Source organism: Grampus griseus (genome assembly GCF_964374135.1).
Source record: "Grampus griseus genome assembly, chromosome: 15".
Lineage (NCBI taxonomy): Eukaryota > Metazoa > Chordata > Mammalia > Artiodactyla > Delphinidae > Grampus > Grampus griseus.
This window is the reverse complement of record NC_139009.1, coordinates 1,923,165-1,948,912: the sequence shown is the minus strand read 5'-3', so window position 1 is coordinate 1,948,912 and position 25,748 is coordinate 1,923,165. Positions and strand designations below refer to the sequence as shown.

General features: G+C 50.6%; 1 protein-coding gene across 2 annotated transcripts in view; it reads left to right on the top strand.

Annotated features, from left to right (window-relative positions):
* The window catches only part of EIPR1 (EARP complex and GARP complex interacting protein 1), an 88,461-nt gene that overhangs the window by 3,235 nt on the left and 59,478 nt on the right, over nucleotides 1-25,748 (top strand). Inside the window, exons 2-3 of one of the 2 annotated variants that reach the window (XM_082671778.1) lie at nucleotides 100-183; nucleotides 9,017-9,149. In XM_082671778.1, the coding sequence (XP_082527904.1) occupies nucleotides 100-183; nucleotides 9,017-9,149 (217 nt within the window). The remainder of the gene's footprint in view (nucleotides 1-99; nucleotides 184-9,016; nucleotides 9,150-25,748) is intronic. The other variant, XM_082671779.1, reaches the window with a different exon arrangement.

Here is a 25,748-nt window from a genome sequence, read left to right as displayed (position 1 = left end):
CCAGTTGCTACTCCATCAGCAGTAGAAGAGGCAACTGCCTTTCTAATCTGTTAGATCCCACCTTCATACATGTGTGTGCATTTTCCTTCCCTCCTGCAGGCACGTGCTCTCACACCTCAAACGGCAGAAACAGATGCCATTCGGTTTCTGGTTGGGACGCAGTCTCTAAAATATGATAATCAGGTAACTATTTTTGACAAATGTATACATGTTAATTACTAAGGCTGTTCTTGGTTTTATAACCATTTCATTCTTGATTTTTCAAGCAGCATTTGAGAAAATTAATGCCACACAAACAAAATAAAACTTCCATTGGGATTTACATAGCCAACTGTATGTGATGATTGAATTAAATAATTTAAACTTATTCTGTGTAGCATTTTTGCCGTAGTTTCGTGTTTTGGTTTTGTGGGTATATAGGTTTCACCGTGTAAGTGGTTGAGAAGCAACCCAGGGTACGAGGTCAGCATCACCCCTTTGATCCCAGCCAGTGGTCGACTGCTCTGATGGCTCACAGCACTCTCTCTAGCTGAGCCTGGACGAGGCCGTAATCCCACTGCAACATAGAGTTCCAGGCTGTCGCTGCCAGTTGGTCCAGGGAGATATACAGGGTGTGAACTATGTGCTGTCCTGGCCACTATAGTGGATAGGCTGTTGGATACAAGATTGAGGTTCAGTCCACGGCTTGACACAAAAGTATGACCTTGAGCGAATGGATTAACCTTGCTGGACTTCGTCTTCCTCATCCTCAAATAGAGGTAGGGTTGTCTGCAGGTGCCGTGGATGTTGCGGAGTTGTGCACTGCCGTTGATCTTGGGGAAACGCACGTCAGGCGGTGTCACGTGGTGCAGCCCCCATCCAGTTACTGTTGTCAGTGGGGGGTAATGGTGTTAAAATCGCTGTCCAAGAGTATTCAGTGCCACATGGGGTGTGGTGAAATCCTCACTCTCCCATGTTGATGAGGGACTTTATGTTGGCATCGTCATTATGGCAGCTAATTTGATGGTATACATCTAGAGCTTCATAAATAAATGTTCATATTATTTAACACGTAATTCTTATACTCAAAACATCGAAAAAGCTTTATATACAAGGGATAATATCGTATTGGTGCATAGAATGGTGAAAGCACGAGAAGCGATCACATCGTGCAGGTAGTAGGTGGGATCCTATGGCATTCCCGTACTCGATGGCAGAGTCACATGACTAGCCTGGCTGAGCCTGGCCGCTGTGGGCTGTGTGCTCCCTCACTGCACGCCTGAATAGCTGAGTCTCCTCAGAAGCGTTACAACCTAAAAATTCTTAGGTGATTCTGTGAAATGTTCAGATTGTATATACTGTGCGATCACTATTGTGTAAAAAAAAAAAAAGTAGATTGTTTTGCAATATATACAAATATCGAATCATTCCATTGTACACCTGAAACTGATATAATGTTATATCAATTATACCTCTATAAAAAAAGTAGATAAAGTACAAAATTGAATCTCAGCATAGAATAAAGACTAGAAATAGGTCAAAAGGGCTCGAAATTTGAGCCATAGTTATCTTCAGGGAATGTGAATGTGATGTAAGTTGTTTCTTTATAATTTCCAGTTTTCTGAATATGTGTGTGTGTTACTTTCCTCCTGGAAAATGTCAGATGGGAATGATTTATTTATAAAGATAGTTAGCAGTGGCTGTCTCACAGGGCAAGAGGAAACCCGGTGACGGCACCGTGCAGCCTGGGGGTGCTGGTTGGCGGAGAGAGGGGAAGGCTAACCAGGTGACAGCACAGGGAGCTGGTGACAGGAGGCACAGCTGTTTCCTCTGGGGATGGATGGGTGGAGTTTGTGATGGGGGAGGTGTTAGAGGCCTGGGGACAGAGCCAGGTGGACGACTAACTGCCTTTTTCTCATCTACTTGTGTTTCAATTCCACCCAGCTCCGGGCCTGTACCATTGACCTTCTTGGTAGAACATCAGTTTTTATTTTTATTTTTTTTGGCTGCGCTGCACGGCTTTCAGGATGTTAGTTCCCCAACCAAGGATTGAACCCACGTCCTCAGTGGTGAACGCTCAGAGTCCTAACCACTGGACCACCAGGGGATTCCTGAACATCAGCTTTTAAACTTCTTAAGAAAAGAAAGAAATTGTTATTATTATTTAATGAGGGATGCTTATAACTTTTTTCTAGAAAATATTAAAAGCTGACAGAAACAAATGAATTAAGAACAAAATGAGGTAGTGTAAGGCATTAATAAGTTACATTGTACCTGGTTTTATCAGGCAAAATTGTATACCATTTGGTTATGATACTAAGAAAGGATCGGCCCCAAATGACGTAAAGTGCTTTAATCTTCCTGAAATCTTTTTTGAAGCAAGATAATCTCGGGGGTGGGCCCAAGCATCTGCATTGCTAACCAGTGTCAGGGAGCACCTCTTATGTGGCCCTGTCATAATGGATCGTAATTATCTAAGCCAGGGGGACATCAGCCTCCTGACAAACGTAGTTTACAGCTCCATATGCCTGTTTATCAAATGTACTCTCTGCGGGAACAGTCCTGGCTTTTAGAATATGGGCTGTCGGTCCGTGGGCCTAGTGAAAGAAACATTATCATCTTAGGTGAGAGACTTTGATTCTTCTTAAAAATCAGTCTTAGAAATCCAACTTTCCAATGGTAAGGTCCAGAAAAGTTCGGTAGTTAATGGTAGTTAATGGTAACAAGTGCGTAACTCTTGGTAACCTCAGCCTTACTCCAGTGTGTAAAGCTCCTTGAGTGCTAGATGCAGAACCACTGTGTGCTCTGCCGGCTCTTTCCTTTCAAAGTCCTCATTAAGGGCTTCCCTGGTGGCGCAGTGGTTGAGAGTCCGCCTGCCGATGCAGGGGACACGGGTTCGCGCCCCGGTCCGGGAAGATCCCACATGCCACAGAGCGGCTGGGCCCGTGAGCCATGGCCGCTGAGCCTGCGCGTCCGGAGCCTGTGCTCCGCAATGGGAGAGGCCACAACAGTGAGAGGCCGGCGTACCGGAAAAAAAAAAAAAAAGTCCTCATTAAGCTGCTGATTCAGGATTGTAGCCTCTGGCTTCAGTTATTTTTTTCTGGCCACAGTTGAATTAAAGGGTGGAGGCTGAGGTTTATAACTTTCTCTTTACACTCTTCACCTGTGGTGGTCTTTTGGCTGTGAATCCAGACGATAGGAATGAAAGAGTGTTTCTGACCTGCTGGTGTTTCTTTTCTGTTTCCGGGAAAGGTACGTGGCCTTGTTGGGACAGTCATTCATTCACTCACTCACTCATTCATTCATTTGCTCAGCAATGCTTACTTAGTGTGGTGACAGGACTCTGATTCCTCTCACTGTGTTAGGTGTGAGACTCACAGAAGGAACAGATACATTTGTGCCCTGAGTTCAGCTTCCAGTGATGCAGTGACATAGATGTGCAGATAACTGCAGTGACACTGAGGAGAGAGGTCCAGGCGGAGTGGCACGTGGCCGGAAGGACACCAGTTTCTTCCTGGTGGCATCAGAGCCAGCATCACAGAGAAGGGGGTGTCTGAGCTGAGGCCTTCAGGCTGTGATGAGTTGTGTCACTTGCTGGTGGGCCTGTGTTTTCATAGTACTTTGGCTCATCCCCGGGGAGGGAGCCCAGGGGGAAGGGAGAGGCGAGAGGGAGCAGGGGGGCCAGGCCGCGTGCATGGACACCTGTGCCGCCGGAAACAGTCCTCACGCCCGGCGTGCATGTTTCATCTCAGACATGCATGCCTGTTCTGCTCACGTCACACGTGTGTTCCTCTCACACTTGACAGTGCTTCCCCTCACATATAGTATGTTTCCTCCCACATGTGAGACACAGGTCTTCTCGCATGTGATGTGCATGGTTCCCTACATGTGTGCCACATGCTTCCTCCCTCGTGTGACACGTGTTTCCAGAGGCACCTGCCCCCGGGAGAGGATGCCCTGCGGTGGGGGGAGCATAGCATCCCTATTTCCTTCTGTCTCCAGAGGAAGTCCGGTTGTCCCTCTGGTTTCTGACAGTGTTACTGTTATCACACGATTACCACCTGCGTTTTAAAATGATGAGGGCCTTCTGGCTGACTGCCCCTGTCTCCTTTCCCCTGTCTCCGGCTTGCTTCCCTGCAGTGAGGGTGGACAGGGGCTTCCCCTCTGTGTCCTCTCCCGTCAGCGGTGTCGTGTGGGTCCCTGTCTGGCAGTGCTGTGTGTTTGTCATTCCCCTCCTTGGGACGTACTCCCAGCCGCCTCCAGCCATGAGTTGGTGAGAGAGAAAGATAATGATGGGGGTCCTGGCCTGTGAGCCATGGGGGACTGAGGGCCAGACAGGGAGTGCAGGCAGGTGGTGTCCACTGCGCCCTCAGTGGACAGGGTGGGTGCTATTGGCCCCATTTCCAAACGGAGGGGTCGGCTCTAGCAGCCACGCGGTTTCTCCCTGGGGCCCTGCTGAAGCGCGGCAGGATGACCACCAAGCCACCGGCTCCCTCTCCCCGCGTCCTCCTCGCTTGCACGCGCCGTGAACTGTGAAGATCGGCTGGGCGAGGGCGCGTCCTGGACACTTGCTGTGGCGCCCCCACGGCTGATGCCCCTGTGGGAGGAGGTGCCGCCCCTGCCCCGAAGCACCTGCAGTGCCAGCTGTGACAGTGACAGGGGCATCACGTGACCTCAGCCCAGCTCTGAAACCCCGCCCTCCGGAGCTCCGCCCTGCCTGGGGAAGGAGGGGTGGCTGGTAGGGTTTCTGTCCCCCTCCCCAGCTTTGCCTCGGGCCATCAGCTCCTCCCTGGCAGCTGTTAATCCCTAGAAAGCGCCCCTCACCTGAATCAGTGCTACTGAATTCAGCCCGGCTGTTCTCGTGAAAATTTGAGGAGCTGTCACAGTTGCTGGCCTTTCTTTGTCTGATGAGCTGCTTTATTTTCTGTGCCTTTAATTTTGCGCTGCCTGTGTTTGCAGCAGGACGGGCACTTCTGGAGTCCTGGTCTCCCCTGAGCTCTCCTTTGTGAGAAGGTGGGCCCTCCTGGGAGGCTGTGCTCCTCTGGTCCAGCGGGAAGCTCTGGCAGAGCCCAGGGGCAGGGCTTTCGCATTGCAGGGGTTGGGTTGCTTCTGCACCCTGCTTTCCCTGCAGAATCTCTCTGCATGTTGCTTCTCCCCTATTTGTCGCGTAGATGGTGAGCGCCAGGGTGACAGAGAGGACCACTGTGGCCGGCCTTCTCTCAGCAGTCACTGAGAAGGCCGACATCCCCAAGGGGCTGGCAACGCAGCGGCCTTCTTTCCCCATGGCTCTTTTCCTTTGTAATCTTTTTTTTTTTTTTAACGTGTCAGCTCGATTGTTCTGTATTTGTATTTTGACCGAGGACAGCTTTGCTCATGTGCCCTCTCTGCCTGCAGGTCCTGTATTTGGCCACCCTCAGAATCACTGGAGGCGTTTGTTAGAAATTCAGGTTCCCAGCCCCACTCCAGACTGAGCCTCCATTTCTCCCCCGTCCCCCTCCCGTCCCCCTCCCCCCCCACCCCGTCTCCCTCCCTCCCCCCCATCTCCCCCCCTCCCCCTGACCCCTGCCCCATCCTTCCCCCTCCTTTAATGACTACAGGAATTTATGCTCCTGTTAAGGAAGCATCAGGAAGAGCTGGGTTTCTGGTGAGGCTGGATCCAGGGCAATTTCTGGAAGCGAGAAGGGAGGATCCTTAACTTTCCCCTGGAGGCGAGCTTTCGCTTTTTCCTTTCCAATTTTACAACACTTTTTTTTTTGTTTTTGAATTTTTAAGAGTTTACCTTAAGTTCAATAAGAAAAGAAGCACACAGAGGGCAGCGGCCTGGAGTCACGTGCTCCAGTGATGGGTACTGTGGACAGGGACAGCTTTCTCTGAACCCTGATTCTGCGGGAAGATGAGGGGGCTTGATTAAGATCATCTTTACAGGCTTCCTAATAAGTTTTATAACTCTGGCTTCTAAATTTTTATAGTGTCATCTGTGCCCTTAGCCCTGCACTGGTAAGTCCAACTTTAAAATTTTAATAATGGTAATACAAAAGATATGACCTTGAGCTTCATTACAAGCTGTTGGAAGCATTTTCCAAGCTCAGCAATTGCATAAAGAATTTAAAGTAACACTTACACACTACCCAGACAACCACACATCTTCCCCACCCTCTGAGCCAACACTAAATGTTCTGTCTTTTGTGCCCCCATAATCTTTTGCACTCACCTTAATCATAGTGTTTTCTCCACTGTAGTGCTTGTTTTTGTAATTGGCCTGTAACTGCGTATGTTTATGCAACAGAACATTGCTGTGTACGTTGTGTGAGCTGGGCAGAGGGTGGTGCCCTGAGGACAGGCAGTTAAGTTACCGTCTCTTTCTTCCGAATCAGGAGCTGCCTGCTACTCTTGCTGCCCTGCTGCAGTGCAAAGCCCAGTGTCGGGGAGGGTGGGGTATCCCGTGCCCCGACGGTGTGGAGGCTCTTAGCACAGGCTCTGGAATCCCATTTCTAACCGAATGAACCGTGATACTCCAGCTCTGTAAACCTTGGTTTCTTCCCCTGTAGTCGTGGCTAATAATGATAGGTTATCATATTATCACAGGGCTCTTTTTAGGATTAAAGGAACCAGTGTGTGTAAAATAGCTCGATGCCTGTCGCATTTTGCATATTAGTCATTATTCTTTTGATCCCTACTTGTTTGTGGTGATGATGTCCTACCGTTCTCTCCGAGCGTACCTGGATTACAACATCTCATGAAGATGTAGCCTTTGGACCCGTCCATGAGCCTGCTGTAGGTGAGGACATGGAAGAATGCTAGGACTCCCAAGCTTAATGATGAAGGTTAAGGGCCATAGTATCAGACTATCAGGTTAGGAGAGGTGGACCTGTTGGGGGGGGTCTTGGACTCCTCCCAACGCCCAGCCGTCTAGGGCAGAGGCTGACTTGTGTGTGCCTGAGCGGGTAAGAAACGAGCCCAGAGGAAGACCAGCTGGGATCACATACTAGAGCCTGTTTGGACCCCGCGTGCTTCTGGTCTTCACAAGAAGGAATAGCCTTCCCCAGACGGAGCAGGTCCTCCAGAGGAGCGCAAAGTGTGGGCACAGAGGTCAGAGGTCCGGTGGAAGGACGGCTCCCAGCCAGGAGCTGCAGGTGTGCAGGGGGGCTGTGCGCTCACCTGGCACCTGGGTCCACAGAGCCAGCAGAGGAGGAGCCAGAGCTCTTGTGCTCCCCCGGGTGTTGGTCCCGATGTTTCAGGGTACTGCAGAGGGAGAGCTCTGGGGAGAGGAAGAATTGTACATTTAAGTGCCTCATTTTTAAGTGTTCATGGATTTTCTGATAAGGAGGAAACGTCAAATACTTAAGAAAAAAATTTCCTGTTCACCCTAACAACACAAAAATTCTGCCTGATTTTGTGTATTGCCTTTTAGTCTGTGTTCACATATAACTTTTAGAACGTAGAAGCTGTCCACCAGGAGTATTTCCAAACCCACTGTGAAAACTACATTGGGCTATGAGTCCTGGGAGAAACTGACTGAAAGTAGTTTTAAAGATAAAAACAACAGTCATGGTTTTTAATCTCCCTCCCCCAGAGAACGGCGGGAGCCAGTGTGTGTGCCCCCCCACTCCCAGATCAGCCCTGCACGACCCCTTGGTCCCAGCAATCCCAGGAGCTTTGTCCCTTCTCCTGCATTGTATTCTCCGGGACACTGAGGCTTGGGGTCACACAGACTGTAAGTGGGAACGGCGGGATTTGAATTCTACTCTGAGTCCAGAGCGACCCCTTAAGGTACCGGGGGTTGTTTTCACATGAGGACACTGTACAAAGGAAGCAGCCGAAAAGAGAGAGGCCCTGAGCAAGTGCAGAGTGGAGATGCTTCGGGTGTCATGGAAACAGTTTTTAAAATATCATTTAATGTTTGACTGCAAAGTAGTGCATATTAATCATGAGAAATGTTAAAAATGAAAACAAACCACAAAGAAGTAAAGGAAAAGCCGCTATAATCCCACCACCCAAAGGTAACCAGTTGCTTTCTGGTTCTCTCATTCAGATGTGCTTGCTTTTTAACAGAAAGCGTGTGGTGCGTGTGTGCGGTTCTCTTACTGGTTCTTTTCCCCTTGGATATATGTTACGGACCCTCTTCCCTGAGACTAAATAGTTTTTATAGTAGAATGGATGGCTTCATAGTATTATATTACAGTCAAGTACTACAGTTTATTTGAACAATTCCCTGTTGCCAGACATTCAGGTGGCTTCTAATTTTTCATTATGACAATCAGTGCCACAGTGAACATTCTTGGATATAAATCTTTGTGCAGATTCATGATTACAAGTATAAATTTATTTTTAAAATGTTTAATTTTATTTTTTCCAGTGACTTGACTGTTGATAAGAGAGTGAACGTGGACATCATTTCCATTCCTCTAAAAATTATCCAGAAAAGCATGGTGATAGCACATGTAACTTTTCGTTTAGTGGCTAAAATGTCATGTCGTTATAATCAATGTTATATGATCAGAAGCATTGACAGCTGTTGGCTTTGTTTTTAAAAAGAGGTTTAAGATGTGCTAACACGCAGTGCTTTCTCACCCCTTCCTGCCTCATTTCTTTCCGACGTGAGTTAAATTGTGCCCACTACAGAGTGGGCAGAGCAGGGCTAAGACTGGGCCTCATCAGGCAGCAGTGCCCTGCCCCGTTCTCCTCCCACAGCTGTGCAGCAGGTCTGGGACAGTCTTGGCTTGGTGGCACCATCCTGGAAGACTCTGGCCCTGGCACCAGCCATGGCCTAACCAAGCGAGGCGGGGACGCAGCTTTTGGTGTCTTGTCTCTTTAGGAATTGATGTGGCAGGGGGCAGGGTTCTGTAGCTGCAAATCGTAACAATACTTTGTGGGGGTTTCACACTTGTCTTAAGTGTATACTGTTAGTGTAGTAAGAATAACTGTTAAGTAAAGATGTGAAAGATGCATTTGATTATTATTCCTGTAGTCACTGTGTTCCATGAAGTCATGTGGAAACTGTGTGAGGTTCTGACATTCTCTTTCCTTGTGTTTATAGATCCACATCATAGACTTTGATGATGAGAATAACATTATAAATAAAAATGTGCTCCTCCATCAAGCGGGTGAGATCTGGCACATTAGTGCCAGCCCTGCAGACAAGGGAGTGCTGGCCACCTGCTACAACAAGAGTGAGTATCCCTAGGGGTCTGTGTGCGCCCACTGTTGGGTCGGCCCGTGATGCATAAGATGTTCCAGTCAGGGAAGTGCTGCGTTCACAGAGAAGTTGTGATACTGTGGGTAAATGTAGATTATACTAAGCGGTTATTGTAATCCAAAGCCTAAGAACTGAAGCTGGAATCATGGCTGTTCCAGGAGCGTTGACCCCGGGGAGTGGGAGTGATGTGCCCGAGGGTCTCCACGGGTGGATGTAGCTGCCCTCGTCCTTAATTAACTGCACCCTCAGGAGGGCAGCTGGACTTGCATCTTTCTCATCACCTATCAGTATGTGTGATAGCAGGACCAGTGAATCACAGCTTCTCGGTGCACACGCGTGCTGTATGGTCACGATCCTTCATAGGCTTCTGCCCAGCCTACCGTCTGCCTTCCCGTCTCTGGGACGTTTTAGCGTTTGTGTCAGTCCAAAGTCTATGGTGCTAAACTGGCCACACGACTTCCTTAATTGTTGTTACTCTGTCGTTGTCAGTAACTAGCATTCAGATTCTGGCTTTGGGAGGAAAGGAGAAAGGAAGCACAGAGATGTGGGCTTCCACACAGAGCGTCTAGAAACTGTTTGCTCTTGAGGAATCTTGGAATTGATTTTTCTTATAAATAGCAGTGTTTAAATTATGTCTGTTTATTGCAACATGCAACCCCCCCTGCAAGTCAGTAGAAGTCTGTACTATGATAGATGCACGCATGCGTGTGCACGTGTGCACACAAACACACACGCTCTGGAATAAATATCACAGTGGCCTTGTAAATAACTACAGAGAATTGGATTAACTCACAACTTACGTTTATAAATGCAGGTGAGAAAACCTCCCTCCACAGCTTTTTTCCTCCTGCTGAGGAGGGAGGGCGAGTAAAGCAGCGTTAAACCCTCTTGCACAGCCCCAGTAGGTACTACTTGCAGGCAAAAACTTCTTGCAGAGCTCTGGTCTCTGTCTTGAAAAATGATAGTGAATTTGCTGTAGGTTAAAGTAAACTAGACATTCAAACTCCTTTTCCAAGCAAGCCACACACCCATCTATCCTAGCTTATGTCTCTGTCATTGGAGGAGCAAGTGACAGATGTAGCTTGTTCCAGATTATCGATAGGGATCTATAACTGCTGTCAATCAGACTTTAGCCATCACCTGGATTTTTGTGAAAATATGTTCTCAGAGTCCAGGGAACTGCTCCCTGACTCCCTGCTGGCAGGGAAGCTGTATTAGTAGTAAACTCTTTTAGAACTTATTCTACGTGGATGAAGATTAAAAAAAAACACTGTAGCTTTTCTTTCTGATAATTTTACAAGAAAATGCATCACCGTGGAAGCAGAACGAGGGCACGTGGGTGGGTGAGGCTGGCTCCGTGGGGCCGTGCGGCCCAGGGCCGCGGTGAGTGTGCACGGCACCGAGCAGATGGTTGGGCGGACGTGGGACGTGGCCCCTTTTGGAAGCTCACTCACACAGTTGTGTGTAATCACTGCTCAGAAAACAGTTATGGATGGAATCGGCTGATTTAAACTGAATTGAAAGACTGGTCTCTGGGATTTCACAAGATGTGGTGAGTTTCTTTGGAATGAGGGTGCCGAGATGTCCGAGCAGATGAGCAGGAGACCCAGGCCCAGATGCCACGGATGCTGAGTTAATCTCAGTGTTTGCGCCCTAAGTGGGGAGAGCGCCGGAGACCAGGAGGCGAATGTGACCCCTCCGTGCGAACCTCTCTGTGGCTCACGTGTAGTTAGTGAGGCCCAAGGCCATGGGACTGCGCAATCACTGCACGACGGTCCAGTGATTTCTGCCAGATCATCCCCAGTTATTTTCCAGCATTTCCCCGTCAAGGTGGAGGTGGGACAGCGGTGAGGAGAGGTGGCCCCACCAGAGATGGGCAGTGGGCCCTGCTTCCCAGCCGCTTCCCAGCTCTCCATCCTGGCCGCACTGGTAGCATCTGGCGATTTCGCCTGTAAAATGGGTGCAGTTCGACCCACGCCTTTATTTGGAAGCAAGGAGCGAGGAGGGCTCAGGCTGGGTGTGTGAGGGTTTGGGGGACCCCGGCAGCTCAGGTCTTCACGGGCGCCCGGCCTGGTCCTGCTGAGTTTCTCTGGGAGCGGTGGTGGCCCCGGCCTGGCACAGCCCGCAGGGTCCCTCAGGAGCACCTCAGCCCTGATGCCCCTCCAGCCGTCCCACCACCACGGGAGCTCCTGAGTTTGGGGCACAGAACCTTCAGGGGTAGGCGCTGGGGTGCTCGAGGCCACAGGATCAACGTGCTGTCTCTATCGAGCGTACCGAAACCGTCACTTATAGCCTCCAGTGGGTGTCGTGGTTCTGAGGGGAATGCAGACTCGCCTGCATCTCATGACCACCCAAGACGTGCGGGCACCTTTCGGACAGCACCCCGATCCCTTTAGGCAGATGCGGGCTGGTCTGCAGGTTTCTGTGCAGGATGGACCCTCTGCCTGGCTTAGGCGTGGCCCGGGGAGGATGAGGCGGGGCCTTTGTTCTAAGCGGACGGAGGCTCCTAGTGTAGCAGGAAAGACTTGGCAGTGACACGGCCCTTCCCCAGCACCCCTCCGGCAGGCAGCCTCCCAGGTCCTGGCACCGTCTCCTGCCTTCACCTCCCTGGCCAAGTCCAAAGACCCCGGACGGATGGGCTGGTGTTCCTGTCCTTAGACAGCCTCCTCTCACCTCAGCCTCGCCCTCCAGTTGGAGGATCCCCGCCTCTGTCCCCGCCTGACCCGTGGAATGAGCCACGGCGGCGCCCTAGGCCCCAGTGGGGTCCTCTGAGGGGCTGGGTTGGGGCATCGGGGGAGCCCGGCTGGTCCCAGTGCCCTGGCTGGTGCAGTGAGCCGTGTCTTAGGCCTGGCCCTTCATCTCTGGCTCTGTGCCGTGCCCACATGGGACGGTTCCGACGACGGGAGGGAGGCGCGCCCTCTGATCACTCTGAGAGCTTGTCTGTGGCCTTCAGTGGTGGGGGCTCCTCCTCCTTTTAAACACCGAGCAGAGCCGAGGTATAGCTTCGCCTGCCCGCCAGTTCCTGGGTCCCCAGAAGGAGCCAGAGGCCGTGAGGGCTTCAGTGGTCTTGGTTTTCTGTTTTTGCTTTTGTTTTTTATTGGAGTATGGTTGATTTACAAAGTTGTGTTAGTTTCTGGTGTGCAGCAAAATGCTTCAGTTATCCACATATATCTATCTATCTATTCTTTTTCATATTCTTTCCCATTATGGCTCATTGCAGGGTATGGAATACAGTTCCCTGTGCTATACAGCAGGTCCTTGTTGTTTATCTGTTTTATATATAGTAGTGTGTATATGTTAATCGCGAACTCCTAATTTGTCTCCCCCACACCTTTTCCCCTGTGGTAACCATAAGTTTTTTCCTGTGTCTGTGAGTCTATTTCTGTTTTGTAAATAAGTTCATTTGTATCGTATTTTAGATTCCACATGTAAGTAATATCATATGGTATTTGTTTTTCTCTGTCTGACTTACGTCACTTAGTATGATAATCTCTAGGTCCATCCATGTTTCTGCAAATGGCATTATTTCATTCTTTTTTCATGGCTGAGTAGTATTCCATTGTATATATGTGCCACATCTTCTTTACCCATTCATCTGTCAGTGGACACTTAGGTTGCTTCCACGTCTTAGGCTGTTGTAAATAGAGCTGCTATGAACATAGGGGTGCGTGTGTCTTTTCGAATTAGAGTTTTGTCCAGATGTGGCCAGGAGTGGGATTGCTGGATCATATGGTTCCTTAGTTTTTTAAGGAACCTCCATTCTGTTCTCCATAGTGGCTGCACCACTTTCCATTCCCACGAACAGTGTAGGAGGGCTCCCTTTTCTCCACACCGTCTCCAGCATTTGTTATTTCAAGACTTTTTGATGATGGCTATTCTGACTGGTGTAAGGTGGTACCTCATTGTAATTTTGATTTGCAGTTTTCTAATAATTAGTGATTTTGAGCATCTCTTCATGTGCCTATTGGCCATCTGAATGTCTTCTTTGGAGAAATATCTATTTAGAACCTCTGCCTGTTTTTGTTTTTTTTTTCCCTGTACTCGGGCCTCTCACTGCTGTGGCCTCTCCAGTTGTGGAGCACAGGCTCCGGACGCGCAGGCTTAGCAGCCACGGCTCACGGGCCCAGCCGCTCCGTGGCATGTGGGATCCTCCCGGACCGGGGCACGAACCCGTGTCCCCTGCATTGGCTGGCAGACTCTCAACCACTGTGCCACCAGGGAAGCCCCTCTGCCCGTTTTTTGATTGGGTTGTTTATTGTTTTGATATTGTATGAGCTTTGTATATTTTGGAAATTAAGCCATTGTCGGTCTCATTGTTTGCAAATATTTTCTCCCATTCTGTAGGTTGTCATTTTGTTTTGTTTATGGTTTCCTTTGCTGTGTAAAAGCTTATGTTTGATTAGGTCCCATTTGTTTACTTTGCTTTTATTTCTGTTGCCTTGGGAGACTGTAACAGTCTTGGTTTTAATGGATTTTGCCACTTTTGGTTTATAGAGTTGGTTTGGTGAGTGACGACTTGCATTTAAGCTCATGACAGTCATTACAGCAGAACCGTCCCTGCTCCATCAGCAGCCATGAGACTGGCAGAAGCTGCAGTGTGTGTTGCTGGCAGTGGGTGTCAGACACTGTTTAAACACTTGGAGGAGCACCCGCTCATCAAGTTCGCATTTTATTGATGAAGAAACTGAGGCATCGGAAGGCTGAGTGACTTTCTCAAGGTCATGCGTCTGGTGGGGTCAGAGTTGGGATTTGAGCGTTGGATTCTGGTTCCGGGCGGTGCCCTTGACTGCCAGACAGCGCCTTTTCAATCGGAGTTCCACACATGAGAGGGCTGTTTAGAGCCTGCTGATCCATCCTGAGGCCACACCAATGTAGTACAAGTTTCTGGCTTTAGACATTCACTCCCATTTCATATTTTTAAATCATTATTTCTTGGAGTGTCTGTTGTGCTTAAGACATTGCAGTAAGAGCTGAGGGTGGGAAGATGTGAGACTGAGTACCGGGCTCCGAGAGCCACAGCACATCCCACAGGGCAGGTGCAAGACGACACTGATGGCAGCCCGTTCAGTGGGCGCAGCTGGAAAACCGCGTCGGGGTCCTGTCCTCGAATGTGTAGTCAGAAGTCTGTGCCGGTGCTGCAGCCAGGGCACCGTGGAGGGCAGGGGGAGGGGGCAGGGGAGCCGTGGCAGATTCAGAGCCCGACCCCGGCCTGGTCCCGCCGTGAGCTGCCCTGCGGCCGGTCTTTGGCCATCTCCCATAAGTGAGGGTGGGATTCACTGCCGGCTCCCCTGTCAATAATTGCCTGTGAGAACAGTTAAGTTTTAAGAGGAATCAGTATCCTTTGGGCTTGTATGATGACTCCCCAAAATACGGCCCAGGGTGACATGGTGGGGCTTTGTTGAGAGGTACGTTAGTGAGTGTGGCTTCTGTCCACCACGTCCCTCGGGTGATGTTGGGAGCCCTCCCCGCTCACGTGTCACCGTTCCCATCCTCCCAGACTCCATGGGTCACCTGAGCAGTGAGGTGCTAAGAGTCCCTCTAGCTGCCCGTCTAGGGGTCTCCGGTAGCAACAGATCGGAATGCGGTTGTTTCTGTTCACAGCTGCAGTTTCCCATTGATCTCTGCGTCAAATAAGAAAATAGCATGTTTTGAGTTTAAATGGTTACTTTGTGAAAATAAGCAAAGGGAGGAAGTAGGTTTTCCCGGGAAAAGAACGATTTAAGGCCCCTCCTTATGAAACCATAATTCTGAGATAAAATGGTTGAGGTTTTTAAGAAGAATGGCATCCCCGAGGAGCAGGGAGAGAAACTAGAGTCCACGACACTGTCGCCTGCTCTGCTGAGTAGAGGAGGCCCGGGAAGGACCCTGCCCCACACGCCACCTGGTCTTTCCCCAGCAGGTGGGCTGCGTGCCCCCAGCTGACACCGACTTTGTGTTTTCTGTGCAGATGTGGAAAGACTGACGCCTTCTTTCAGGGTGTAGGTGCTCAGCTAGGCAAGGGGAGAGGTAAGTTTTCTTATGATCCCGGTGCCGAGGAAGAGTGTGTTGAAAAGAAAGAGGTCAGGACATTCTCCGGGGGGAGCAGTCTCTTTGGGGAGCCCCGAGGAGCCCTGCGCCGGGTCGGCCCCTGGCCCTGCAGACATGGGAGGTCCCGGCAGTGCCAGCTCGTCTTTCCTTCTCACACCAGGCCAAGAAGAATGGGCTTGGAGATGGAAATGGTTTGCACTCCATTTAACACTTATAGATTTTGTGGGCTCTCGTTTTTTGTGACTAACAAAAATAGAACTGATGGGCCTCTCTTCACGGGGATAGCTGTGCGCTGACCAGTGTCAGATGAAGCTGATTTCACTGGGGGGTGGGAGCCTGGTGGGTCTGCAGCTGAATGTGTGCCGTGCGTGCGGGATGCGTGTGCTGCATGAACGTGAGGGTGTGTATTTCGTCACATCCTCTTCGGTCTGGGGTTCAGGTGGATGTACTTCACTGGGGTCACTTTGTCTGGTGAGCGATGGGAAACCAGCCACGTGGAATGTTGACCACGGAGGCTGTTGGTTGTGATTTTGGGGTCAAGTTACTGTTTTGTTCCAGTGCTGTTTCCTTCAGGGTATGGATGTGATGAACTCTTTTTTGCCAAAAACTGCGCATGTCGTTGCTGCCTGTTCCCATGAACAGCTTATCTGTTAGTGATGAGTATGAGGTGGCCTGGCAAAGAGAAGCACCCTGTACCCACCTCTGGCTCATGTGCCACTTGCCTTCCCACGAAGAGGAAGCAAAGCTTCTGGACGGCCTGGACAGCGGGGTGCAGGGATGAGGTGCAGCCCATCAGAGGGCCTGGCCGGCATCGGGGAGTGGGCTCGCCCAGAAGACTGGGCTCGAGGCCCCTGCTTCATGGCTCACGGCGCTTACTGTGAAGCCGTGCACTGACGGTGGCTCTCACCGTCACTGTTACCATCCTGTTTTACCCATGAGGGAATGTGCTGGTGACGTTGACCATGACACCTGCCCTTTAACGCTAAGCTGCCAGGCACCAGCCCAAGCGTTATGTGAACTATCTGGTTTTCTATTATTAGAATTTCTCCCAGTTTATTGAGATATAGTTGACATATAACATCATGTTAGTGTCGGGTGTACAGTGTAACGATTTGATACCCGTACGGTTAAATGCTCTTGGCGGCTTTCAAATATCCAACACGGTATTGTTAACTATAGTTGCTGTGCCGTACATTACCTGCCCAGGACCCATTTATCTTGCAACTTGAGGTTTGTACCTTTTGACCCTCTTCACCCAATTCTCCCACCCACACCCCCACCTCTGGCGACCACCCATCTGTTCTCTGTATCTGTGAGCTTGTTCTTCTTTTTTTTTCCAGATCCCACATACATGTGGGATCTTTCTCCATTGGACTCATTTCACTTAGCATGGTGCCCTCCAGGTCCATCCACGGTGTCGCTGATGAGGATGTCCTTTTCACAGCTGAATCATACTCCACTGTGTGTACTCACCACATCTCCTTTGTCCATTCATGCATCGGTGGGTACTTGGGTTGCTTCTGCATCCTGGCTATTGTGGGTAACTCTGCAGTGAGCATGGGGTGCACCAGCTATCTAGATTTTAGTTTAATCCTGCTTTATGTGCACTTGCCCAGCGAGGACTTTGTTGCAGTGATTTACAGGCTGGTGGTCCTATTAGCAGTGGAGCCGGGATTTGAATCTGTGCAGCTCGGCTCCGGAGCACCTGACCCGCAGGGCTTCAGGCTTCAAGGATGTTGTTTCTGGGCAAGGATTTCACAAACATTCCTTGTTATAAAGATGTTTTCTTCCTGTTGGTTTTTGTCATAAAGAATAGAGATGTAATGGCCCCCACTTTTGAGTGATGTTTGTAATAATGTTCAAATATTGGGGTTTAGAGGCCAGTGAGGTCACAGATCGTAACACAGGCCCCCGTTATCTCTTTAGAAGTAGATTGTATTTTATAGACCCAGTATTCAGTTGCTCGTCCCAATGTCCCAAACCCACTGCTCTTATTCCTCTAGGCACCGAGTTGTGTGACACGTGCCACATGCCCAGAATCTGTTTTGCCTTCTGAGTTTTGGATAGCAGGTGAGGAGAGTTCTGACTGCTGGGGGTGCATCTGAGCCTTGCTGAATTCATCAGGCTCCCGATTTTGGGTACTGAGGGCTTGGGCAGTGAGAGTTCAGACCACAAGGGCCGCCTGCATTGTTCTCGTGCAGTCATCTGATAGAAGTTAGATGGAGTTCCAGAATGGAGGGGAGGTTTCTGATTAGCTTCTTGTTTTGGAATCAGATCCTGGATTGTTTCTTACACTCCCGACTGACCTCTTTGGATCCCATCTGTATTGTTTCTCTGTCCTCACTGACTTTCTGTAGCACCTGCAAATTTAGTATCATCTGGAAATTTAATTAATGTGCTGTTTACTGCTCCTTCCAGGTCACTAATGAAGATGTTAGATAAGACGTGGTCCCCAGGGCTCCCCACCAGACACCTCCTCACAGCTTCACACTCTGTCCTTTATCAGTGCACTTTGTTTATGGTCCTTTCTCCAGGTTTCAGGCCACGAGGGGGTGCTTAGACAAAGCCCGGTTTGAATTAATTTTTCCAGTAAGACTGTAAAAAACACTGTGCCAGATTCCTCCTTCAACTCCAGATGTGTTGTTGGCTGCGTTCTTCCACGGCGTGGCGGTCTGCTCTGTGCCCTTGGCCCCCGCCCTCTCCCCCTGCCCGGCTCTCCCCGGAGATGCAGGGAAGGGCCCGCCAGCTGCCCGGCTTTGTGAGGCCGGGACCCCGTCTTGAGGTGGTTCCTTCCACGGTGCTGTGCCCTGGCCACTGTCTCCGTCTGCCCTGGTCTCTGCGACAAACCCCACAGACGGTGGTGTGAACAATAGAAATGTATCCGTCACAGCTCTGGGCTGCGGTCTGAGATCCAGGAGTCGAGGGCTGGTTCCTCCGAGGCCCCTCCTCTTGGCTTCTCCCTGGTTTCCCTCTGGGTCTGGCTGTGTCCTGAGCCCTTTCTCTTATGTGGATGCTGGTCCTGTCGGATCCGGGCCCCACCCTAATGACCTTATCTAACCTTAATCACTTCTTTCAAGGCCGTGTCTGCCAATATAGTCACCTTCTGAGGTGCTGGGGTTAGGGCTTCAGCATGTGAGTTTTGGGGGACACAGTTCAGCCTCTAAGAGCTGTGGATTCTTTGATTCGTTGATTTATGTGAGAGGTTTGGGGAGGGGGTTCTATCCTGATTAGGTTCACAGACCGAGGGGTGAGTAACCGGCCTCCATCGCTCTGCACGTTCCTGGTGTTTCAGGAGTAGATCCACCCATCGGGCCGGACAGTAGGCCTCCCTGCACACGCTTTGCGTTGTGATTTTGACTAGAGGTGAGACCTGGAAGGCCTGCCATCTATTTTAAGGAGGCATTTTCTCCGACTTGCTCATGTTGAGGCTGTTTGAGATGTGGCTGGGAGGGGTGTGGCCAGGGAGGGCGTGGCCTCAAGGGCCGTGGACGGGAGGTGTGGCGGCAGGCGCTGTGCACGCGTCTGTGGACAACTGGGCTGGGGTGGTGATGACGCTTGTGCGCTGGGTCCCCAGGAAGAGAAGGATTTCCTGGGTGGAAGGCTTTTCAGGCTGGTGCTGGGTGTGGGGAGCAGCCACTGGAAGGGCAGGTCGGAGTGATGCACCCGAGCCCCACAGCCAGGGGGGTTTTGGGGTCAGATCTGCATTTTCACGAGACCCCTGAGGGACGGGAGGGGACGGAGAAGGGGGCCGTGACACTGAGGGCCGCAGGAGGCCCTGCTCCTGCTTCTCTGTCAGCGTCATTCATGTGACTGTGTGGTCCTGTGACTTGCCAGACATAAAACCCTGTGAAAATAGTCTTTAAAAAAAGATGCGAGTACCCTGAAATGAGAAAAGCCTTCTCGATATGCTGGTGAAATTTCAGGAAGACCAACACAGCCTCTTTAAAAATAAAAAAAAAGAAATAAAGGTTAACCCAAGATGGAGAACAAAGGTAGAAAGACGCGCACAGGGTGATGAGTTCGGGCTTTTAGAAGACTTCCATGTAATTGGCGGCCAGGTTCACTCATCCCGAGACCCCGTGGAGGAAGGGCTGGTGACTGGCAGCTGGTATTACCGGCAGCGGAATCAATCTCGCTCCCCCGCGCTCGGGAGAGAGCATCCCACATTAGGACGGGATGAATTTTTCAGCAGAGGAAGGTGAAATGTCAGGAAGACTGTAGATCACGCCAGCGCAGGGTCCTTGGGAAATTAGAACAGTGAAAGGCTGACAGGGTGGCGGTGATGAAATACGGCTGCCGCATCCATCCTGCTCTCCTGGTGAGTGAGCTGAGGAGGGATGGACAGACGGACGGCAGCCGCGCCTTCCAGGGCCCAGCATCTCAGGCCCATCGCCAGGCCTGCAGTTCGGAGACGGCCCAAGCTGTTGCTGTGACCGTGTGTGTGTGTGTGTGTGTGTGTGTGTGTGTGTGTGTGTGTGTGTATGTGTGTCGGGGGTGGGAGTGGGAGAAAGCCCCAGGAGCCCCATGGCGCCTGCTGACGAAGACCCCAGGGTAAGGGTGAAGGTCAGACTCACCCTCCCTCCCCACCCCCCAGGAGCCCACTACCTCCTCTCTCTTCCCGTCCAGGCCCCAGCTTGGGCCTTCAGTTCTCACCTTGACGGCTATAATTTGACTCCCATAACTAATTTTTCTAAAGCACAGATGCAGGCTCTCAGCTCTTGCTTCTCAAAAGCTGGCAGTGCTTTCCGCGAGCTGTGCGGCCAGCCCAGAGCATCACCTTTCAGTCGGGGCCCTGGGACCCTGTCCCGGCCCTCCCGTTTATCCCCCTTGTCCTGGAGCACTTAGGGGCCCTCTCTGGGCCGCCGTCTGCACCTGTGAAGTGGGGGTGTAATTATGGGATCGCGGTGCCATGGAAAGGGCCGTCCCACCTGTCCCACGTCCTCTGTGAGCTTGCCCCAAACTGTCCTCCTGTCCCACTGCACGGTCCAGCGCCAGGGCTCCACTCACGCCCCGTCCACCTGTACTTTTCCAGTTCTCTGGCTGGTCTCCATGCTGATCTCTCCGCCTCAAGCATCCTTCCTCCAAATCTCTGCCCGTCACAGTCCATCTCACCCCGAGCCAGCCTGTCCCCTCCACCACGGTGCGCTGGGCTGTGTGTTGGGAAAGGGCTGAGGCGAGGTCCCCGTGGGTGGTGACTCCTGGGTGAGGGGATGCACAGAAGACCTGTGGAGAGGGCACAGAACCGTGCATGGGAGTGTGCATGTTATTTTAAAATAAACATGCGTTATTGCTTCCAGAAATGAATATGCAAGTGCATGAATCATCCTTGGTTCCAGAGTGAAACCTCCCTCATTCCACGGGAGGCTTTAAGGACGGCACATGCCTCTGGGTGTGAGTGTATAGCAGAAACAGGGCCCACAGAACTCTGTACCTTTCCAGTGGCCCCTGGGCTCTGGTGAGACAGGGCAGGCAGGTGAGGCTGGAGGTGATGAGACCCGAGGTACCAGGGAGACCCCACGGGCACCAGGGCTTTTCCACCATCCGTCCCGAGAGCTCAACCTGTCGCCATTAGCAGGCCTTTCCTTGGAGTATGGAGGCAGGCATCCTGGCAAGGGGTCACCTGCGAACGGATCTGTGTGCCTGGTACCACCTGCCAAGAGCTGTGGTCAGTGGGTGCCTTGGTGGGGTCGGCTGTCAGTTCATCCTCAGCTAGTGCTTCCGGGGAGGGCGACGGAAGCGGGGCTGCCGGGAAGGTGGGGGGCTGTCCACATGCCCCCGGTCTCCGCTGCAGCTTGGCTGGTCCTGCCCGGCCCTCCGCCTGCCCAAGCCCTTCTCGTCCCTCTGTTCCTTCAACATGCATGTCTTATGGCCCCTGGTTTTAGGCACGGCTCTGGCCATTAAGGATATGAAGATGGACGGGGTGTGGACCCAGCCTTCAAGGGGATTAGTCAGTAGGGACTTCCCTGGTGGTCCAGTAGTTAAGACTCTGCGCTTCCACTGCAGGGCGCATGAGTTCGATACCTGGTTGGGGAGCTAAGATGCCTCATGCCGCACGGTGCAGCCCAAAAAAAAGAACTAGAAAACAAAAGGGGATTGGTCAGTAAAGGAGAGAGAACCCCGAAGCAACGGCCAGAATACGAGGAGGAGGTGGTGGACGAGGGTCTGACGGGGGTCACGGGGTGGTGGGGCCTTCACGCGGAGGTGCCCTGCCTGCCCTTCTGCCCCTGTGTCTGCCCGAGGGGGAGTTGGGGTCCTGGAGGCTGCTTCCCGTGGGGCCCGGAGGGGCGGGCTGAGCGGAGCGACGGACGCAGCAGACGCGGCACCTGCCTCTCCATCAGTTGACTTGTGTGTCTGCCGTGTGGCCGGGCTTGTGACTCGCGGACCCTGGGTGCTCTGAGGGGCGCTTTCTGCCCCTTGGACGTGAGGCTGCTTCATGGGGTGCAACTGGCTGTGCCCATCGTGTGCGGTTCCTGGCCTTGGTGTCGGGACTCGATTGTCATGGCCCTTCTTCCTGAGATCCTGTGGTTCCCTCCACCTTATCTGGGCCTCACCTATAATCTGGGGATAAAACTTCAAGTTTAATAGTGCGTTACAGGTATGCACTGAAAAAGGTGAACACGCCCTGAATGGCAGAAGTTAGCACTTGGGAGGATCATGGGAAGCGGGGGTTGGAATCTCACAAAGTGTATCCTCAGGGGATTCCTGAAAAGGCCCATAAGTGGTCCAGAAAGTGAACTGGAAAGAAGCCTCCCCGCTCAGTGGGGACGTGGCCTGTCTGCGGGTTTCTCTTCTGTGAACACAGTTCTACGCCACAGCCGCCTGAATGTCAGTGCCACCTTAGCCTCTGTCCCCGATGCCTGGTGGCCTTGGAGGGCCTGTGGAAGTCCCTGCAGAGGCCCCAGCTCTTTTCATGGAGGCAAGACCCGGAGGGCCCGGGGACTCATCTTCAGGGTCGGAGGAGGAGCGGCTGTGCCTTGTGGCCCGAGCAGGGCCCTCGCTCTCGGGCCAGTCGGTGGGAGCTGCAGGGCGAGGAGTCACAGCGGCTGTCGGACCAGAGACCGCGTGGACACCCCTGAAGAAGTCAGGTGTCCGTCCCTGGGGGTGTCCGGCGGACACTGGTGACCGCACATACCCACGCTACAGGGGTCCCGGGTCTGGTGGGTGACTGGACCTCGTGGTCCTTCAGTTCCTGTCCAGCCCTGCAACTCTGCGAGTTCCGCGTCGTGCCATCCCCTGGGCGTGACGGAGGGTGATGGTTTGGGAGGCGTGTCTACCCTGTCCTGAGGCTGGAAGAAAGAGGTGAAACGTAGAGAGTATCAGGTGGTTTCTGGATCTCAAATACTCAACTGCCTCCTGTGCTCAAGGTGTGAACAGAAGCAGGTCCTTGGCCTCCTGGGATTATCTGTAGCTAACCACCCACAAAACAAAACTAAACAGTGTCTGTCATTAATTTGTAAAAATCTCTTTTTAAGATGTTAAAACAAGTAATTTCCAGGTCCCAAAATTGTGGAAAGCGTGTTGAATTGGCCAAATTCAGTAACTCATGCCTTTGGTAACTGACCTATGTCAGAATCACCAAGTTGCTGTCATAGGAAATTTATGACACTGAAGAATTTAGGGTCCCTGCATGAGTTTTCCATTTGCTTTTGAAAGAAGAATCAATAAAGAATCTTACTTTATTATCTTATTTATAACAGACTCCTTGACTGTTTTACGGGACCTGATCCTAGATGGAATGGCACCAGGATAAGAACTGTATGGATTTCCAAAATCTATGCACGTTTTCTGTAAAACTCTATGTAAATTTCAGATCCCAGATTATTCATCCAATAGGGAAGAGTTTTTCTGTATCTAAAAGAATTTTTCTGTATCTAAAAGGTACAGAATTAGTAATTAGTATATTTTTGAAAATCATAGATTCTTTTTGAAAATCAGACTAATCTGAGAGTGTATAAGACAAGACCAAGGAGAATAAAATCCTTTGCTTCTCCTGGTCTGTCAGCAGTTAAAGCACTGAAGGCCAAGAGTCTCTCCCTGTGTGACCTGACGCTTGTGCAGTGCCATGCAGCTTCCAAAGCACTTCTCACGCTATTTCAGCTGATACTTCTGGTGTAGACATCGTCATAGAACCAGTTTCATAGGTAAGAAAGTTGAGAGGGATTCATTTGCTCAGGGTCTTGTAGTTAACTCTATCACAATCAAGTTTCCAAGAGAAATCTGCTTTCCCCCCTGATTATTTCCCCCACTGTATAGAAAACGAGACTGATTTATTTGAAAAAGAAATCTGATGCTTTGTGGGGGGAAAGAATGATAAAACATTTAGTAGTGTACCGAAGTTTAATAGAGAAAAATAAATTTTAAATATCTATATACTTATGAGAGGCATCGTACCCAAGTGCAAGTGTACCCTACAGATTTTTTTTATGTGTTCTATGTAATATAGTACAAAGTTACTCTAAAGTTCAGATTAATTTATTATTTTAAAATTATCAAGACTTTAAAAAACGTTTGAGGACTTACTGGTATTTTTCCTCTTCCTAACGAAAACATTAAGAAGGATTTCTACAATATCCTATTCTTTGGAAACTGTTTGTGTTCTTCAGGTTCTAGGCAAGAAAACATAACAAACACCTATTTGCTATCGTCAGTCTTCAGTGGCCCCTGAACCTCTGTTCTCCGACCTGGCTCTGAACTAACAATGTACTTCTAGTCTCGTCCCTGTTCTCCGACAGAACATGGTGGTCTGCTGCTTGATGCCTGCCCTCAGTGGATGCTATTACCTGTGTGCATAGGGTGGTGGCTGGGTCCCCCCCGCCCCCGGTCCCCAGGGGGCTGTGCTAAAGACAGAATATTCTAGAGCTTGCCTGACCTCCCAGCGCAGTTCAGTTCAAGGGAGCAGACTTTTCCAAAGATGTGTCTGTATCGATGCTTTGATCCTCTCCTGGTTTGCCTCCACCATTTCTGTCACAGTTCCCCTCCAGCTAAAAAGCAGGATGGGTGTTATGAGACAAGGAGGGAGGTGTGAGCGGATACATTTCATCTGCGCGCTCATGGGAGCTGTCTGTCCTGGGGGATGGGTGTTATGAGACAAGGAGGGAGGTATGAGCGGATACATTTCATCTGCGCGCCCATGGGAGCTGTCTGTCCTGGGCCAGGGCAGGCACCGGCCACGGGGAAGCCCCTCCCTGTAGTTTTGGAGGTGAGTTGTTTTGTAGACGGTATATATAGTTGGGTTGTGTGTGTGTGCGGTTTATTCATTCTGCCGATCTTTTAATTGATGTGTTTAGACCATTTAATTTACTGGTGTGTTAGGGCTGAAGCAGGCCGTTTATTATCTGTTTTCTGTTTCTTTGTTTCTCATTGCTCTGTTTCGTTTTCTTACCTTCCTGTGGGTTACTTGAACGTTTTGTAAAATCCCATCTTGATTTATTTATGATGTTTTGAATCTACTGCTGTGTATTGTTTTCTTGGTGTTTACTTTAGATACTACACTCCACATACATAACTTGCCAAGTCTACTTCCAGAGAAGTACAGAAACCTTCTATGCAGAAAGGAGAAAGCTTCTTTGCCCTCCCCACTTAAAAAACATAATTCTCTTAAGGTTTGCTCTACATACATTGACATCAGATGTGTTATGTTCTATATATGTATATATTTTTATCTGTTTGGTTTTTGTTTCTCTTTTAGTTAAAAAATATAAATTTATTTTCTCGCATGGTCCGCCCTCTGAGCCACTTTACCTTCAGTGCCACCTGCCCTCATGCTTTGGGGCTGCTTTAGCCATTCGGGTCGGCGTCGCTGCCTCTGCGCTTGGGGACGTGTCCTTACGGCAGAGTTACAGAGTTAGAAAAACCGGAAAAGTATGGCAATTCAGAAAGTCTTCATTTTAAACCATGATACTGTTTCTGCAAATCGGATTTGAATGATGGGGTTTTATGATAATTATTCTCCATTATTCAATACAATGTAATTACATAAGATTAAAAAAATCTTCCATTTAAAAACAAGCAATAACTATTTAGTTGGGTCTCGTACTTGCCTCGTGTTTCCGTCTTGGCTAAATCACACCATTCCGAACCAGAAGGAAAGCCATGTCCGGCAATGGGATGGTGGGCTTGGACAGCAGAGGGCGAAGCTCTTCCGGGATCCCGACCGTGGTTTGCATCACTTGTCTTACATTGTTTCCCTTGTGCTGGGGACAGAACACTCAGAAATCAAGGCAGGGACCCCTGACTTATTTGGGGCTGCTCATCATCTTTTGAATGGTTTTCCTGCATTTGGGGGAGATTCCTAGGTGATTGTCCCATTTCCCTTATGGAAATAACCAAGTTTCCAGTGTCCCTTGGGGCAGGGACCCAGCAGGTGACCCAGGCTCCTCGGGTCAAGGTGGCCATGTCAGGGGACGGCGGGGGCTCCCACTGTCGCCGGTGTGGGGCTGCAGAGCCGTCAGCTGGGGGCGGGGGGTCGGCGGCAGCAGTGCTGTGGCCTCCAGGTGGGAGCAGGTCCCGGCCTGGTGTGGGCCGGCCTCCGCGATGCTCGATGCTT